The sequence below is a fragment of the Abrus precatorius genome, unplaced genomic scaffold, assembly GCF_003935025.1.
Source record: "Abrus precatorius isolate BTA unplaced genomic scaffold, Abrus_2018 Scaffold4, whole genome shotgun sequence".
Taxonomy (NCBI): Eukaryota; Viridiplantae; Streptophyta; class Magnoliopsida; order Fabales; family Fabaceae; genus Abrus; species Abrus precatorius.
The window spans coordinates 11,343,304-11,363,091 of record NW_020874384.1 but is presented as its reverse complement, the minus strand read 5'-3'; the positions used below and the strand labels follow the sequence as shown (position 1 = coordinate 11,363,091).

Here is a 19,788-nt window from a genome sequence, read left to right as displayed (position 1 = left end):
AATTTTAATCGTCCTTTAATCAATTCTTTTTAACACTCTTGTTTGTAATTGATCATTTAATAAAAAAATCAATGATTTTAAAAAAAATTATAAATGGATTACCAAAATAGTATTAAAAAGTTTGTTAAAAAAATCTTGGGTATCTAACATTTATCTTTTTAAAATTCAACTAAACCTAACCCGAACAAAAGTAGCCAAGTTTCGACGTTTATTTCTCCTGAACTCGACTGTTCATCCCTACATTCTACTTTTACTTACCAACTTATTGACCCCTTTATTCAAAATAAATTACAAGCTCAGGTCATGATGAAAGGACTTAATTATTTCATAATCAAGTGAAACCCATGAAATACCCGATCAACTCAGATGAATATTGAAGAACGTGCTAATGAAGTTCGATGATAGTAGGCGACAGCAAGTTAAGGAAGCCACTAGATTATCCCAAGACAAAACAAGAATTCAAAATTTTGCTAATATATTGAAAATTAACTCTTATTTGTACATAAGGAATCCCGAATTCTGGACCATATGTGGAAAAATATGGTTATATCTAGCAAGGAAATTTCTACAAACTTATATCTTGCAAGGAAATCAAATTTTACCAACGAATATTTGAAGATATATTCTACAGCAAATTATCTGCAGTCAGCAGTAGAATAGTTGAACACTGCATCAAACTTCTAAGTTTACAGGAATATTAGCTTAAAATGCTTACCATTAGTTGACCGAGGAATTAAGATTTAGGCTTTTTAGGGGTATCCGAGCTTGATGGCTCAGCTTTCCTCTTAATTCCTAGAAAATGCTCTACCTGACACGTTAAAAAAATGATGTTAGGAACAGAAACATGCAAAAGCTACATCATGAAACTCAACTCATTTAAACACGCCGTAAATTACCTTTCGATCACCAAGCATAGGTGTCAAGCCCCCAGGAAGATCCTTTTCAACAGTTGCAAAACCGCTTTTTGGGTCACTAGTTTGTCTGCCAATAAAAGAACAAACACAGCCACAAACATCGGTATATCATCTAAAAAATACGAGGAAATGGAACCAGAAAGGATAGAAGCAGCTACATAGAACCATGCTTGCTACGTTTTATTTCTTTTTGATATTTTCAAAAAACATGCACAATCCGGTACAAAAGCTTTTGTTTGGCACAAAGAATTTTAAGGGGAAAGGATGGTGCACCATTCCAATACAGATAAAGCCACTGGGCTCGAAGGGCAGTTACAGCAAACTTACATTTAATATCCTAGGGACTTACAGAGGTTGCCTGCCATCTTGGCAACAATCTGCAAGACATGACAGTCCTATAGTGGTCAAAGACTCAAACCAAAACAGGAAGGGGATTGTTTTAAGCAAAATGTGATTTTACTGTATATTGGAATTCAAACACAAATCATCACTTTCATAACCATTGATGAGCACTGATTTGAACTAAGGATACCCAAAATAAAAACAATTTCCATGACAGCATTTTTCACAAACCAACCCAAACGATATTTTTGTGGCAAGAAGTGAAGGCTGAAAGAAGGGAATGATAAGATGTGAATGAAATGACGGGAAATGGACTACAAATCCCATCATGACAGATGGCAGAGATAAGGAATCTGCTAGAATAATTAAAGAAGTTATATCCACAAAGTAGCCTGCGTCTTATTCTAGATAACAGTCCTAGATAATGATCACTATATGCACCCTGGTGCCATAAGCATTCGATGTTAAGAATCAAGAGTCATCACTCCAAAATGTAGACATGACATGAAAAGAAAGTACAATGCTTAAGAAGAGGGAAAAGATATAGTCTTAGTTTTAGAAGCATGTCCCCCATTGCAACACTAACTTTTAACAGCAAATTGTGAAATGAATGATGCTCCTAGTTTCTCATCTCATTTAATTGTATGTAAACAGTTTTCTAACTAAAACTTTGAGAGTTATTAGTATGTAAAGTTAAAAATATATACCCTGGTTTAACATGGCCACTAAGAACAAGATAGGGTGTCTTCAAACGAGCTTGAGCTTCCCTCATTCTCTCCACAGAGAGTGATGGAGTATCTGAACTCTTCATCTGCTTCATCTTCAATTCTTCTTGGTATTGCTTCATACGCTTTTCTTGCTTCATTTTACCAGGTCCTTTACCATGGAACTTATGAGAGAGCATCCGAAAGGCTTCCTTAGGAGTCAACTGGAAGCAGCATAAGAACAAGTCAATCAAGGATAAGTGATTTTCCACTACAATTCGAAAACTGAAACTTGGAAATGATACTAAACTTGATTAAAAATTAATTTGAGGCAGTGTCAATTTCAAGGATCAATACCATTATATGTTATAATCATTGATCATCCAAACCCCCCCCCCCCCACACACACACTATAAATATCACAAGCATGCAAAACATATATTTATACATTTTTGGTACTCTTGTATTCAAAGCAAACTCTACCTATAGTCTTATAGCCAGTTCCAAGTCTGAGTAAAGGAGGAGGGCTGCATTAGGCCCTCAACAGTTAATGTAAAACTTGTTGAAACTCATACATGGATTCTATTCCAAAGCACAACACAAATCAACTTTCCTTTTGGCAATTAGAAGAAGACACACCACACACACAGGCATAGCATATCTATATTCTTCATGCATGTTTATGTCTCATAAGTATTCTTTTCAAAGGCCAAAATGACAATGCAGTGATCATAAATAATATAATATGAACTTAGTGCCATATAAAAACCAAAATTGAAAAAAGAGGTATGGAACATAGAAGACTTACAATTCTCCCAAATTCATCCGTCCTCTCAATGCGAATCTCCTTTTTCTTTTGTGCTTCTTTCTCTTCATCATCGACAATCCCAACCAATTTGCTTTTTTTCTTGTCCATGTTTCTGCCACCCCATTCAATGCTTTCTTTAAGTGTTCCTCGGTCTTTAAGCAGTTTCAAAGCACCTGACAATCCTTTCCCCACAGCAACTTCATGAATAGTTTCATCAGGAACTATCTCCTCTTGGTCTTCTGAAGTGGGTTCTTCATCGTTACTAACTTCTTTAACTTCAGTCCATCCACCAGCCTCATTACTCTTTTCTTCATCAGGAACATTAACCTCTTCGTCATCTTGCATGAAAACATCCTCACTTTCTGGTTTCCGTGCTTCTGAAAAGTAGAAAGTAATATACCTTTGTCATAACTTATACCTACTTATCAGCTTCCCCTTTATGTATTTTATGGACCAACACTTCCAATGAGCTAAGAAAACATTGTTTATAACTTTATATGTCAGAATACCTACTATATTTAACACAAAGGAAAAAGATAACATCACATTTGAAATATTATTGTGCCATTGACATAGATGTCAATAAGAAGAGTACAATGGAAGTAGTTAGGCCCAAGTTTCTTAAGATGGTATCAGAGCATATTTTCTCTAAGATATGACAATACCAGTTTTTGATTGAGCTACTACAATCCCAAGGAAAGGCCCAAGTTTCTTAACAGAAGTAAAGATTAAAAAGAAGATTGCCAAAAGAAACAACAAAATTCCAGCAATCCAAATGGGAAAAAAAAGGGCTGATTCATTTTTACATTTAATCAGGCAGTCACACTTTGTAATGCTCAGGCAGTATATTTCATTACATCAGACAACCACAAATAATTAAATAAAAACTTACCTTCATCAATGTGGAGACCCCAGACAAATTCTTCCATCTCTGTGAAGACCACCTTGTTCTCTCGTGACTCAGCAGCTGTAGGGTTTTGATCATCATTCTCATTATTATGACTTGAGGTGGCAAGCAATGCAATAGCTTGAGGGCCAGATGCCCCTTCTTCCTCCTGCTTTTTAAGAGCTAATCTTCTTGCTTTTTCTAAGGATTTACGAAGATCCTCATCATCATCTACAAAAACTGGAGTTTCATCTTCCTCTGTTTTAACATTGTGAGTTTGTTCCAGGCGCAGCAATTTGGAGGCTTCATCTGCTTTAGCATAAGCAGACTGGTAAGCATTATTTCTCATCTCAGCCTCCAATCTTTCTTGCTCATCTTTGATGGCTTGCCTCCTTACATCTTTCCGAGAACCAAGGTCACTAACACCCAATCCTGAAGAGATAGCTTCAGCTTCAAGGGCATTGATGTCCAGCTTATCTTTCTTGCGCAGGGACTTTTTCTTCTTGGGCTTCTTAAATTGTAGCATTTCATCGTGAGTATAGTAATCTGATGATACCTTTCCAGACGAAGTTAGATCTTCAAAGGTATTTGTGGAAACCCCTGTTAACCGTCTTCGCAGCTAGTAATGTGGAAAGAAAAAGAAAAGATTTCCCTTAGAAAAAGGAAAAAAGCAAAACACATGAACATATGCATGTAACCAAGACAATTCTGAGGAACAAATTTTGAAAATAAAAAAGTCAGAGGAAAAGAATAATAGAAAGGCAGTCACATAAACAATGATATGACACAATACTGAATATTCTGATCACAAAAGCTCAAACCCAGAAAATTGAAAACATCTTTTACTTTCTTGGAAAAATATTTCTTAAAGCAAAAGAAAAGCATAAGCAACCTCTTCAAGTTTCTTCTCAGCTTCACCAGAGAACCGTCCCCTTTCATCCAAAGTTAAACCCTGAATAAAAGAATCTAATGAGTAGAAGCATTAACAAAAAACTACTTTACTCAACATCTGTTTCTTTGGAATGTATCAAGAGAAAGCAGCAAACCTCTTCTGTCACTGGATCATCATATTGTGGAAGTATTTTCTTCTCCAAGGAGGGGTCATCATTGAACCTGAAATTGAGAGAACAAGCTTCATAAGATTTCTTTATCCTTCATTAGTTGGTTTTAGTTTTTATTTCCATTATTTCAATAATACATAAATAATAGTAATGAATAATGATCATCTTACTTATCATCATATACACCAGTTTTCTTTTTTGCAGCTTGATATGCCTCATCTCGTCGTTTTTGTTCTCCAATTTCTACATTCTCAAGCATATCGACATCTGCCACATGAGAACAAAAAACTCTTACAAAAATGTGTCAATCATAGACTTCAAACTTGAGTAATATAAAAAGTGCACCAAGCAGTTCTACCTTCATTAATATCACCATCAGCAAGTATGGGCTGATCTTTAATAGTCAGAACTACTGTCCCACCTTCCATAACTTTATCAACACCATGAAGAACTTTCATCCCCGCAAGGTTATCTGTCAGATATTCAATATACAAGTATAGTTTACGAACCACATTATCAACAATCAAATATAGATTCATAACCCACCAAAGAAATAACTTAAATACCCTAGGCTGCTGGATAAGTTTAGGGTTTTAACATAAATTTTTCAGGTGGAACTGGATACCAATATTAATCAGGTTGTGTGTCAATCATAGTTGTCAATGTCAGATAGCAGTGGAGTGGTCGACTCCACAACTGATATAGCAGTATAGTGGATAGCTGAATGGCCACTATATTGAAAAGAATGGGGGAAATGTAAATAATTTATATTACACAAAAAAATGCTCAAAAAAAATTATATTTAAGAACATATTCATCACCACTAATCAAATGTTATAGTCTAACACAATTCCCATTAATCCAAGGCATATATAATTGAAACCTGAGCTTGGAATGAACAGAAGGAAATGAAATTACACAACTTAATCTGGGGTTATTTATGTCAAATTCAAACAAGTTAATATTAAATATACCACAAGGAAATGAAGCCAGCTAAGTTCAAACAGAGGGCAGAACAGAGGCCTGAGAAGTAGACCATGAATTAAATAGGGTCAAGTAATCAGCAATTGGTTGGGAAAAGGGGGCAAACTGGCCTTAAATGCTGGTTCTGGCTGAAAGTGCAGGGGTGTGTGTGAAGAACAGAGCTTTTGCACCTTGGCCGCTGGGTTTGTCAAATGGTAAAACTAACCCTAGAGGTTCAGAAGCAGTAAAATGTAGGAAATCCTAAAATTAATCTTAAAATAAGCTGGCTAATGAAAACAGGAATAAGCTGGCTAATGAAAACAGGGGTGGGCCAAGATATTTTGCATATTGTGTACTGACAGCTATAGCTGTGAATTTGCATTGAGTGTCCTTGATTCCACTCCACAAAACACTCCTCAAGAAGCCAACCTTTGCAGCCAGTAAACTATGTTGGTGACAAATTGACAAAACAGCACTACTATCTCCCTTCGCCAACTATGGTACATAAAATCTAAAATTATTGCAGTCTACATGGATGACACAGTCATCACAAGCAGCAATCAAGTTGTTACTGTAGAACTTAAGCTTTATCTTTGATAATCAAGCCAGTTGCAATCATTTATGTGGCCTAACTCTTTTACTTCTACTTAATTTAAGGCTAAATTAATTTGTAGGTCCTATAATTTCAGTAGATTTTTAATTAGGTCTCTACAGTTTAAAAACTTTTAATGAAATCCTTATAGTATAAAAAGTTTACAACTAAATCCTCAATATTGAGCAACTTGGTTTTATAACAAAACCTTGTTTCGAAAGATGCATTTATCTACAAATCCATAATTTCCCAGTGAAATACAAAGGTGTGCAGTAATAACTAAACCACTCAAAAGAAAGCAGTATGCTGCAACTTTAATCGTTTGGCACTGATAGATTAATTGAATTAGCCAATTTGGTTTCTTAACCATTTATAGGATACATGCCTGATTCAAAATCTTACTATACACCAATAGCTTAATCCCAAAGGTTTAACAAAAACAAATAGAGACTTCACTGACAATCAAAAGACAAGAAAAGAAAGAGGATTTAATATATATTGACCAGTCAGTCCAATAACTTCTACACAAAATTAGTATGGACTTTTCCCTTTTTTTCCAGCAGATATTCCCTAGTTCGAATTTTGGCATATAAAGATCTAGATGTTGATTTTGAAAAAAATAAATAAATAATTAAGGCTAAACAAAGTAAAGGGAAGAATTAACATTTCTGATAGCATTCCCTCTTTGCCATTCTCAGCAATCTTGGATACTTTATTAGTCCCAGATTTAAAGGAAGCATTTTCTCTCCCAAGGTAAGGGATTTGGAAACAAATGCATTTTGGAATCTTGAATTAGTGTTTGGGCCTAACGCAATCCCAAAATCTAGCTTGTAGGGTGAGGATTATCTTAACCTTTTTAGCTCTATTGTAACCATTTTTGTACTCTATAGTCGATATGGGATCTCAACATACACCCAGGATTAGACATATGTAGCATGGATTGCACTAGAAAAGCCACAAGGCCAAGTAAGTTGCATGGGAAAATCCATGAAATCAAGTTAATTGCACTAGAAAAATCCATGGGATAAGGTTTTATTTTTTAACAGTTATGGGTGGCCCAATATCAAATCTACAAAAAGCTTTGATACCATCTTAAATTTGGTTGAAGCATAACTCGATCCCAAAAACTAGTTCATATGGTGAAACTCGCCTTAATCTTTATAAGCTCTATTTTAGTAATATTTGTAGTTGATGTGGAATCTCAACATGGAAAATAAACTTACGTGAAAAAAACATTGAGAGATGAGGGAAAGACGAGGGTGGAGGAAAAAGGCAAGAGGTTGCCACATAAAAAAACTTTGTCAACAATAGTAACCTCAAAAGTTTCAAGCTGCTCCTAAATTATCCCAAAAACCTCTACCAAAAAATTGGGTATTCTAGACAAAAAGTAAATTTCTTTGGGCAACAAGTGGAAGGGAGGATAAAGAAACAAAGAATTTTACCAGTGTGTTGGGCAGTATCCTCATCGTCACTTCCTTCTACTGCAATGTTGTCCTGTGAAAATTTTGATCATGTTGTATTGATTACATATCCAAATTGGGAGAAACAGTATCTTACAGAACATATTAAAGGTACAAGATAAAGAAAAAAAAAAAACCTGCTCCTCAAAAATCTTTGAGAGCTGCAATGCTCTTTCCTTTTCTAGCTTACGGCTTCTATTAACCCATGCAGAGATCTCAGAAGCAGCTTCAGATTGTTTATTTGTCCTTGCATCTTTCATCCTATCCAGATTTCATACTTTTAAGAACTGATTTCACATATATGGTCACAACAGAAATGGTTTCATACTTTTAACCTCAAAAATGTAATATTGAGAACTCATTCATCAAAATAAGTCAATACAATCATGGTAGAAATGCTAGCAGCAAAAAAGCCTAATGTAAAGAACAGTATGCTATCTTTGGATGGGAAGTAAGGAGGGAGTGGGGAAGACAAATTGTAACTCAAATTGTTTGGAGGGTTTTTAGGGATGCAAAGATAGAGTGGCATGTGTTCCTCCTGCTTCCACCTAAATGTGGGGAGGGGGTGTTAAGCAGGGGAAAGGTGTATTTCTAATTTTCTATTTACAAACTGTTTGTTTGTGCTTAAGGAAAAATTAATGTTTCAAAATTTTTTTAAAATAATTAGATGTTTTATAAAAGAAAATGAAAAGAGAAAACAGTTCACTGCTTTTCTCATATGCTAGAAAGAGTAACTTTTGAAAAAGAAAAGTCGTAATATTAAACTATATCATAAAGGAACTTCATTAGTAAAACATATCCAAACACGCTGAATAAAGGGGGAAAAACCTTCATTCCTTCTACTTTAACTTCAACTCCTAAACAATAGAAGCGGATTCTTTTCTTTACTTAAACATCCAAACAATGGGAAGTAACTTTCTTTCCACCCCCCTCCATTTCCCTTCCACAGTTCCACTCTGCTAGAAAACTTCCAAAATTACTGGCTTACATATGGACATGGTTACTTATGAGGCTGATTGTCATATTTCATAGATCTGGCTGACTCACAGTTATTGACATTGTTACTGTATTAATTAATTTTAGATTTCAGTGAAAGCGGAATTTTAGGAATCCTCAGGAGATGTTGTATTTGGGCATGGGTTTTTATTTCATAAGGGGTTAATATTCATGTCCAAGTTTTCCTTGTGATTAGCAGTAGAGCATGCATCCTTATAGGATTAGAAATCTTCCTGGTAGGAAGAGTTAAGAGTGCATTTCTTTAAACAGTTTTTAATCCTTGATTTAGATTTTAGACAATAATGATGAGATCTATTAATCATGGCAACAAATTTCTTCTTGATTTTGTGGTACAATTAATGGCTAGCTGTGATGCTAGGAGGTACCCTAGCTAGGGGTGAAATCAGGTTTCCTTTTCTTCTTATTATCCGCTCTCCTATTTTCTTCTATCCTATTCTTGCAGGAAGTGTTTACGTTGGGTCTAGGCCAACTGGGCCTCCACTCAAGACATATCAAAAGAGAAAGGGTAAAATGGGAAGGGTGGATCAAGAAGCCGTTATGCGAGATTCTAACTGACTAACAAAATTAGCATAGGTGGCAAGGGAGGTACGGGGGAAATATAAGGAGAATGAATAGATGACAAAGGAGGGTTTTTGGCTGGGAGGTCATTGGGTGGTGGTTGATGCAGTGGGAGGGTCTTTAGTTAATTGCTGTATTCGGTTTTCCATTGTTATAGTTCCTTGGCTCTGTTTTTTTCTATTATAGCAGCTTGTAATTCCAGGGATCCTCCCTGTGTGAGCCCTATAATTTCAATCGAATACTCAGTTCCTAACAGTTTACAGCACCCAACTAATATTAACTTGAACCTTTGAACTATTCCAGGGCTTCCAAATCTCCTCACCTACACATAATATCTTTAACCTCCATTAAATCCCAAGTCTTTTGACGTCTTACATCATATCTTATATTTACAATATGCTGACAGCAAGAGAACATATAATTCAATTACTACAAAATATTTAAAAATTAAACAGAAAAAGGATACACTAATGAATCAAATGTTATATGCTGTGACCAAAGTGCAGAAATTATATCCTTGTCAATATAAAAGTGCTGGAAGGCCTACAAGCAACATATCAATATAGTGCTTATTTGGCAGATGCATGCAATGCAAGATGTACATATTACAATGTGACTACCTCAAATCATAATTGCAATACTAACAACACAGAAATAATTTCAGAAAAGAGTCTAAACTATCAAATATCCAGTGATTATATGACATCAACTACCAGCCCCCACAATTTAAAAAATAAAAATGATACATAAAATCATTCAAAACTGGAAACGAGGTAAAAATATTTTAAGATCATCAAATCATTCATCTTATAAGCAACAATGAACAGAAAGAGTCCTCGACATTCTATGTAGGACCCCAACTTAGATAACCTTGACTGAAGCATAAAGCAATAAATGAGAGTTCAACTTGACATTGCACTGATTGCAGAGTCTAGTTGTTAATAACACTACAAAAGTAAAAGACAATAAAGCAAAGATAAGAAGCAAGGATAATTTAACTTACTTCAAGATGCGTTCTTCAAGTTCTGTTGATGATACATGTGCTGATGTTTGACCATCTTGAACATCTTCATCGAGCTTTGAGTCCTTTGCTTGCTTGCCAATCTCCTCATCTCTTTGGTCATGGTAGTCCACTTTATCATCAACATTATTCAGTTCATAATCTTCCTCATGAGTCTTTCTGCTCACTCGATCTCTTGACCTTTCTTTATCTCGATCAGTCTCCCTCTCCTTCTCTCTATTTCTATCTTTCCCCTTATCCTTGTCCCCATCTCTATAGCTTTCCCTCTCCTTTTCTCTATCTCTATGCTTCTCTCGCTCCCTTTCCTTCACTTTATCCCTTTCTTTCTCCCTTTCCCTATCCCTACTCTTCTCTTTACCCCTCTCCTTCTCCCGTCCTCTATCACTATCTTTCTCTACCTCTCTTTCCTTCTCCTTACTCCGGTCCTTCTTATCTCTATCCCTCTCCCTATATTTCTCTCTATCATAATCCTTTTCCCTGGTCTTGTCTTTACCCCGGTCCTTTTCACGTTCATCCCTATCTTCTTTCTTCCGCTCCCTTCCCTCTTTTGAAGCATCCTTCAGCTGTTCCCGGTCCTTACTCCGGTGCTCCTTGTCACTCTTCTTCCTGTCCTTGCTCCTATGCTTGCTAGATTTCTCCACCCCATCATCATCATATTGCTCCCTCACTGGGGAATCCTCCTTATCATTTCTACCATCATACCGTGAATCAGACCACTCCACATCCATCAAAAACTAACAAACAAAAATCATTAAACTAAATCAATACCCGAATTCCACAAATAACTATTAATTAACAATAAAATCAAAGACCTATTCCATTCAATAGAACAAAAATGAAAAACTAACTGAATAAACTGAATTAAAGTAACAGCTCCTCTATTATAAACCTACATTCAAAAATTCTGAACTGAGATTCGAATAAAAAGTAACGAAAACATTTATCAAACATCACAAGAGCAGACACCAAACCCCAAGACAAAACACTGAATTCGAGATTTTAAATAAACAAAAAAAGAAGTGAACTGAAAAGCTATTTTAACCCCTTCATATGGAAAAAGGAAAGAACGTTGAGGATGCCCTAAAAATGTTAAAGTGATGAAGAAGAGAAAGGGTGGTGAATACAAGCAGTGATTTTATAAGAGAGAGAGAGAGAGAGAGAGAGTAGCACCTTCGTCTGAGAGCTTTCGAATTGAACAAGAACACGAACAAACCCAAACTTCCTTTTGCTGCAGAATTGTTGTGCCACTTCGCTCTCGACGCAGCGTTTTATCAACCAGAGGCAGAGGATGCTAGCTAACTGTGGGACTAGGAAAGCTAACAACTGAAATATTTTACTTTAACTATTCATTTCCTGCCCCATTGGTTTACGTTTAAAAATAATTAGTTTTTCATTATTATGTCAAATTACTTTTCTACATTCAATATTCAATATTTATTTTTAATTCAACATTGATATAAATTTTTCATAATTTATTTTTAATTTTATTTAATATAATACAATATTAATTATTAATAATTATAAAATTAGTTTTTAAAAAAATTTATTGAATTTAAAAATATTATTTAACATATTTTAAATTATTTGTTTTTTAATATAGTTTTTTAAAAGTATTTTTTATTTTTTTGTAAAAAATATATAACTTTTGTTGTAAAATCAAATTAATTTTTTGTAATTTCAATTTTTTAATCTATGTTCACTTTTCTTTTTTTTCACAACTTCATAGACTCAAAGTTTAATTCCTTTTTAATTTGCACAATTTTGGATATCATCCTTATTCTTATATATAAAAACTAAATTATTCTTTCACTCTTCATTTGATATACTCTTAGATCTCAAAATTTCATTAAAAAATTTAGTAAACTACTGAAATCTTTATTTTTTCCTTGAACTTTTACAAACTTTTACAAGAAAATTATGGGACCAGCCACTTTTTCATTGTCCTATTAAGAGCTTCTTTTACTTCCTACTCGAATTCTGTGATAATATGTCAAATTTAAATCTTTTGCTTGCATTTCTAATCATGTTATATTTCCATTTGCTCCTTGTCTATTTAAAAGTTTACAGGAATATTTCTCTCATTTGTTTTTGATACCTTCATCCAAAATAAAAACTTTTCATTCTTTATCCTAAGACATCTAACTTGATACAAATCTCTAGATTTTCTTTCTTTACTTTTAGTAAGTTTATGAATCATTCTTTCATCATACTTTGTCCTAAAATTTTGATAGAATCCTTCAAAAGCCTTAAAATGTGCTTCACTCACTACTTTTCTTATTTCATTTCTTCTATTCCAATACCTTGTCCAATTTTCAATATTATTACATGTATGCAAAATTTTAAAACAAATCCTCTTATGTCTAATCTTCTCTTACACTTTTATTCCACCACTATAAATCTTTATCTTTTGATTCAAAACCTCTAAATTCACCTAAAATTTTCGTGGCAACTTATCTTACCTTTGTAGTCATTCTGTCCTAAATAATATTAGCATTACCTTATGTCACCTAGCTACCCTGTAGAGTGTGAATGTCTAATTAAGCATACTTGCAAGTGTTTATTCTAGCAATCTTGTTGCATTCAGCCAATTTCGAACCCCAAGGTAGTTACTTCCATTTGTGATCATGCTTGCTTGGTGCATTTTGCTGTCATAGGACTGTTTGATACACTGTCAGTGCACTTCTAATACAGTTCTTGCAGTTTTTAAACTATCCAATTTCAATACCATAGTTCTCACTGTGTGGATGCACTGCTTTATTGCTCTTTGGTTAATTAAGATTGTCATTCCCATTTCACTGTTGTAGACTAGAATTTGAGAACTGCACTGCCTGTGCTTGAACATTTCATACATAGCAATATAGTGTCGATTCTATTATTTGCAATGCATCTGTCTGATCAAAAGGGATTGAGAATTGTTATTTTGTTTAATTTGTGTTCTGTGTCATTGCTGCATTATAGGGTACCTACTTTCATTTCTAGTGGTGAATATCTTGCATGTTTGATACAATAGGGACTGATTTAATTTTTCACCTGCATAATACTCACAACTTCACTGCAATTCACTGCCATTAGCTACAGCAATTAGTGTACAGGCATGGAATGCACTTCATTCACTCTGCATTATTCTTGTCCGTACTTAATACATGCATTTCTGCCACACCCTCACATTCTCTGCATTGTTATGATATTGTGTTGCTGCATTTCTGGCCCTGACTATACCCTGTTTAGCTTACTTAATCTTTGATACACCCTGCATACACACACACACACACACACACCTTTGCTGATCTTTGTTGTTCCAAATTAATCACTTTCATTTTGTTTGTGTATACATTACTTTAATGGAAAGTAGCTAATTAGATTACCTCACACCCTTGAATAACTTCTTTATCCAAGTTCACACACATTTCCTTATTCATGTTAGTTGCATAACACCATTGTTCCATTGCACACATACACATTTCCATTCACGTTTGTAGATTAGACTTTGAACTGCACTGCCTGTCATTTAAATAAGTTTCTCTTAAAGCTGCAGTGATATACGTACTAGCCTGTTACACTAAATTTGGAATCCTATCTTTATTACACTAATTGTGTGTATTCCCTGCATCAAATTCATCTTGCTGCTACATAACTGTTGTGTCTATTTCCACACCTTTATGTTGTCGTGCCTATTATTTCATTACAGCACACTTTATGACTACCTTGCTCCCTTTTAATCTGAATTTCACTTTGTTTGCCATATACATCTGTTGTATCATATCAGTGTGCATCCAACTAAATATTTATCCCTTTCTTTTTCCAGCAATCATAGGCAACACACCAAGGAAGAACACTCCAAGGTCCAAGAGAGCCAAAATAGTTGGTGCATCTTCCTCTGCACCACCACCTAACCATGACCCCAGGTTTCGGTCATTGGAGCATGAAAAGTACTTCAAAGCAAACATTCTGAGAAGGAAATTGGTGCAGGACCGCAATTTTGAAATTCAAGAAGGCGCCTATCCCCAATTTGAAGAGGAGATTCAGAGGAGGGTGGGACCTTTTCATGACTTGTGCTGGTAATGAGTGGAAGGAAATCACCCAAGAGTTCTTTGCCAATGCAATGAGGGTTAAAGGCGACACTCTCCCTCCCAAACACAGCATGGTGAGGGGAAAACTAGTCAATTTCACCTCCTCCAACATCCAAAGAGTTCTGAACATCCCAGCTATGCATAAATCAGCTGGTCAACTGGACTTCACCACTTTCAACATCCAAGAGGACAAGAACTACAAGCTTATCCTTGAAACCGTCTGCAAGGAGGGTGAGAATTAAGAATTTGACTGCAAGATACAGTCCAAGAACTTGACCACAAAAGTCTGGTGTGTCTTCATTCTCAGCTCTTTCATGCCAGTCCTCCACTCCTCTACCTTAGCAGTGAAGAGAGCAAAGCTGATTTATGCAATTCTAACAAGCATGCCTATCCATGTGGGTGAGGTAATCAGTAGTGCCATCATGGACATATTGAGCAGGAGCAGAGATTCCATGGATTTTTCATCCATCATCACCATGCTATGCCAAGATGCTGGGGTAGATTTTGGAGACTACCTGCAAAAAATCAGAGCAACCTGCAAAAAATCAGAGCAATCCCTCCTATTTTTGCTGCAATGGTGAATGACTTCTTCAAACCCAAAAAAACTGCTGACCCAGGACTATCCCTACCAGTTGATTACAGGAGGGACACTTCAATAAGGATGAGGGAGCAGATGAAGTAGCTTGCTCTGAGGCAGGACTCCATTCATGCTGGACAAAAGGCCCTCATGACACTTATGGACACGATGCTGGTAAACATAGGGAAGAAGCTGGGGATGACTACCACGCAGCTTTATGATGCCCCTACCTTCAGTGCCCCTTACCTACGAGCAGCAGTCCAGAGTGATCTTCCACCCTTTCCTCCTACTGCCCCTGCCAGAGCTAAAGCAAGTGAAAGCAGCTCCAGTGCCTCAGATGAAGACTTCCCAGCAGCAGCGGAAGATGATGATGATGATGATGATGACTCTACCTTTTTCAGCTCTAATGAAGATGCTATTTAGTCTTAATTTCTTTTTCACTGCACTCACTTTTCACTTACTTTCTGCTATTTCCCTGTATTTATTGCTAACCACCATTTCCTTGTAATTATCGCCCATTACTATTTCCATCTTTACTGCTTTACTTTCGTATTATCACTCTTAATCTAAACATTTCTGACATTTTCACCTATATATATATATCTATTCCATTTTCTGGTTTCATATTTGCTCCCTATACTGAATTCTGTGTATATTTGTGCAGAAAATGCCCTCAGTCCCATCAAGAGGAGCATGAATTTGACCCTTAGTTGTGATTCTACTTTCTATGAAAGGAGGGTGATCTCTTTGCCTCTGTTTCCATTGTTCTTAATCTAATTTTCTTGTACATGTTAAATGAAAATCCAAAAATATTTTCCTCATCTCTTCTACTTTAGTCTAATTTTGTAATTCCATAGTTATATTCTACTTGCATTTCCCATTCAACTCATGCTCATTCTCTGTTTTTGAATATTATCGTTCTTACCATGCTGCGCATATTTTCTTGTAAGGCAACCTATGATCACATGTTGTTAAGTAATTATCACCTTTACCATGGTAGAGAATTGAGCCTTTAATTTCTTTTGTGTGCACTATAACATGTATTGTTGCATCTATCCTCTAGAACTTGTCCTGCTTCTTAATTGAATATGCATTGTGCAATCTTCCATCTAGATTATTGAGGCCATCTTTGTACACACCCACCCACCCTTCAACCCCTTTTGCACCTAATTTCCCTTGTTTCATATTCTATCTGTTGCCAAACTTAGTCTGCAAAAATATTTTCTTTACCTTAAGAAATATATTTCTTTTGAGTTGCATCAAGAGTGAATGCAATAAACTAAGTTTGGGGGTACTGATTATAATTGTAGTTGCTTGAAGACAAGCAAACTCTTAAGTTTGGGGTGGTGAGCATTTTACATGTCAATATTACATGTTAAAAAAAATATGCTTGAATTTGAAGAAGAGAATGATTATCAACGTCCATAAAAAAAATGATGATGATGAATAAATGAATGAATGAAAAAAAAAGAAAAAGAAAAATACAGCAAGTTATTTTGATAGAAAAATGACTCTCCACATAAGGCAAAGTAAATGAAAAATATGGTGAAAGAGTGCTTGAATCTCACTTGTTGCATCATTTAATACATTCCACTCTTAGTTGTTGTACTCACTCACTCAAAGGAATTCCCTCCTCTTAAAAACTCACTTGAGCTTTTAACCCTCCTTGATCAAAATTGAACCTAACTTAATACATTTGTGACCAACAAAGTCCTATTGATAAGTGGTTCATTGTATCTAGGCAAAAAAGATTGAAAATATGCGCAAGCATATGGTAGGGTGAGGCAAAATGCATGAATTGAGGGAAAACACTTAGCTTGAAACATTGCTGAGTAAAGAGTGAAACACCATCCTGTGAGCGAGATAATTTCTTTGCACTGTGTGGATTGCATGAAACCTTGCTGGATTTTTGCTTCAGTTTAGTGGAACTTTACTTGAAAATAATTGATTTGGGCATGATTTCTTTGTTGAATGAATCAATGATTTTGGAAATATTGAAAGTGTCAATTAGAGTCTGATCTTGGAATGAAAATTTTGAAAGAAAATTTTTGGATAAATCTAACCCCCTTACAAGTAACTTTATTGAATTTTGATTTGCTTGAGGACAAACAACAGTTTAAGTTTAGGGTTGTGATGAATCTACATTTTATTGGATTTTTACTTATCATTTTAATGTTTCTTAATAGAAAAAGTAAACTTAGGAAGTGTAAATAACATAAAAACATCATTTTGGTCTAATATCATAGGTTTCTTAATTTTTGGTTAATTTACATTGATTTACATAGATATAGTTTGCAATTTTGATCATTTGAATAATTGTGCAGGAATTTCTAGACTTTTTCCTGGATTTTTAGCATTTGAGAAAGTTGGAGATGAAAGTAATCACTTTGGATCCTATAGTGACAACTACAGAGACCCATTTTGAAGAAGTGTTGCATGTGCTTACTTTGAGACCATAGTAGACATTCTGGAGCAGACAAAGTTATTACTCTGATACCAAAGTGACAACTCCAGAGAGGCCAAAGGCACAAGACTTGCGCGTAATTACTATAGGGCGAGAGTAACTACTATGGAGCACTGCGCATTATCATTATGATGCCAAAGTGATAACTCCAGAGAGGCCCAAATCACAGGACTTACGCGTAACCACTATAGAGCGATAGTAACTACTAGGAGCACTACGCGTTATCACTATGAAACCATAGTAGTTACTTTGGGCAAAAATTTCTGAACTATAAATAGGATTTGAGAAATTAGGGTACGAAGCTTTTTACATAACTTTAGATTCTTTTGCCACTTTGGGAGTATTTTGCAGAGCTTAGGATCCTTGGGTGACAGCCAAGGCCAATCTTAGAGTTTTATTTACAATTTCTCTTCATTTTCCTTTAATTCTTGCATTGATGATGTTGAATTTTCCTTGTTTTCATCTTGAATTTGTAAGACCCATCCTTATGGAGGGTTAAACTTTCTTGTAATCCTTAGTGAGTTCATGGATTCTTGAATTCTTGGGTATGAATGTCAATATAATTCCCTTTCCTTCATGAATTTACAATTCCCAACTCTTTGAATTGAATTAATGTTTGAATGAAGGGGACATTGCTTAATTAACCCTAATTCGTTTTAATGAAATTTTTAACTTGGTTTGCTTAATCCTAAGTTAGTTTCTAAGGTTGCGTAATATTAGGGAAAATGGTTGGAGCCCATGTAAATTACTTAATTCGTATGACTTTTTAAGGTTAAATCTTGCTTTATGAGTTACCATAATTCAAAGAAAGAGGAAAAGTATTGAATCTTGAGAGGGATAGGGATAGAATTACATGAACAAACTAAGGATTGCATATTTCATTGATTGGATTCATTAATTTTATTACTTGCCTTTATATTAAAATTGGAATCACACAAACCCCTTTGTTTTAATTGCTTTCATAGTAAATGTTTACAACATGTTCAATGTATGTTACAAACCAAAGTTATTGGAGACAACCTAGGCTTACATCCTAAACTACATAAATTTTTCTACATATTTTGATGAAGGTTGACGATAAATCTTTTTGCGAATGAGAAAATTTTCGTTCATCATTCCTCCCTAACCTCATTACAACATCGTTGGCAACAAATGGGTTTTTCGGTTGAAAAGAAATACAGATGATTCTATTGCTCACTATAAGGCATGATTGGTTGCTAAAGGTTTCCATCAACGTCCTGGTATTGACTTTAAGGAAACTTTCAGTCCTGTCATTAAGCCTCAAACCATTAAACTTGTACTGTGTATTGCTATATCAAAACATTGGACTCTTAGTCACATGGATATCAACAATGCCTTTTTGCATGGTACATTGACTGAGGAGGTCTATATGTCTCAACCTATTGGCTTTATTCATCAAAATTTTCTGAATCATGTTTGCAAGCTTCATAAAGCTTTGTATGGCCTCAAGCACGCTCCTCGTGCCTGGTACAATGAACTTAAATCCTTTGTTGTAGCTTATGGATTCTACAACTTCAGGTCTGATTCATCTCTTTTCATCTACAAGAAAGGTACTGTTATTTCATATTTCTTGGTTTATGTCGATGATCTTCTCTTTATTGGAAACAATTCCACCTTTCTCCTAATTTCAAGAGTACTCTTGCTACAAAATTTCCTCTTAAAGATCTTGGAACCCAAGTCACTTTCTTGGTGTTAAGCTTTTAATCACATCCAATGGTATTTTTCAACATCACTATATACGTGAATTATTACAAAAGACTACTATGATTGATGCTAAGCTTGTATGCACACCAATGTCTACTACATGCTCTCTTGGTTCAGTTTTTGATGTTCCGACATATGATATTTCCTCTTATCGCAACATTATTGGCTTGCTACAATATTTATTTATTATTTGCCCAGATGTAGCTTTTGCTGTTAATAAGCTTTCACAATTCATTAAGACTCCTATTGTTGTTCATATGCAAGTACTTAAGCGAGTTCTTCGTTATCTCAAGTGTACAATATCACATGGGTTGCACTTAGTTCCCACAAAACGTCTTACCCTCGACACCTTCTGTGATGCCAATTGGGCAGATAGGAAATCCACTAGTGCATACATAATTTATCTTGGCCCAAATGTCATTTCATGGTTATGCAAGAAACAGTCCACAGTTGCTTGCTCTTCAACAAAGGCTAAATATCGCACCATAGGTTCAACGACAATTGAACTTCTTTGGTTACAATAAGTTTTGCATGAATTTGGAGTTAATATTTCGTAACCACCAACTATCTTCTTAGACAATATTATTGCAAGTTATTTATGTGCCAATCCTGTTTTCCATTTACGG

At 35.2% G+C, this 19,788-nt stretch overlaps 1 protein-coding gene across 1 annotated transcript; it reads right to left on the bottom strand.

Moving 5' to 3' along the window:
• Positions 1 to 455: 455 nt before the first annotated feature.
• LOC113864420 (SART-1 family protein DOT2) lies at positions 456 to 11,628 on the bottom strand. Its single transcript, XM_027498086.1, has 13 exons — positions 11,497 to 11,628; positions 10,309 to 11,060; positions 7,868 to 7,991; positions 7,713 to 7,764; positions 5,074 to 5,187; positions 4,886 to 4,982; positions 4,701 to 4,767; positions 4,547 to 4,606; positions 3,661 to 4,273; positions 2,769 to 3,145; positions 1,964 to 2,184; positions 897 to 981; positions 456 to 808 (listed from the first exon to the last, which is right to left on the bottom strand). The coding sequence occupies exons 2-13, from the start codon at positions 11,052 to 11,054 to the stop codon at positions 734 to 736; spliced, it is 2,631 nt and encodes an 876-aa protein (XP_027353887.1). The 5' UTR covers positions 11,055 to 11,060; positions 11,497 to 11,628; the 3' UTR covers positions 456 to 733.
• Positions 11,629 to 19,788: the final 8,160 nt, after the last annotated feature.

Coding starts and splice junctions, on each gene's coding strand:
- LOC113864420 (XM_027498086.1), bottom strand. CDS start 11,054: ATGGATGTGGAGTGGTCTGATTCACGGTATGATGGTAGAAATGATAAG. Junction 4,274..4,546: donor CTGAGAAGAAACTTGAAGAG/GTTGCTTATGCT, acceptor CCACATTACTAG/CTGCGAAGACGGTTAACAGG. Junction 982..1,963: donor AGTGGCCATGTTAAACCAGG/GTATATATTTTT, acceptor TTTTATTGGCAG/ACAAACTAGTGACCCAAAAA.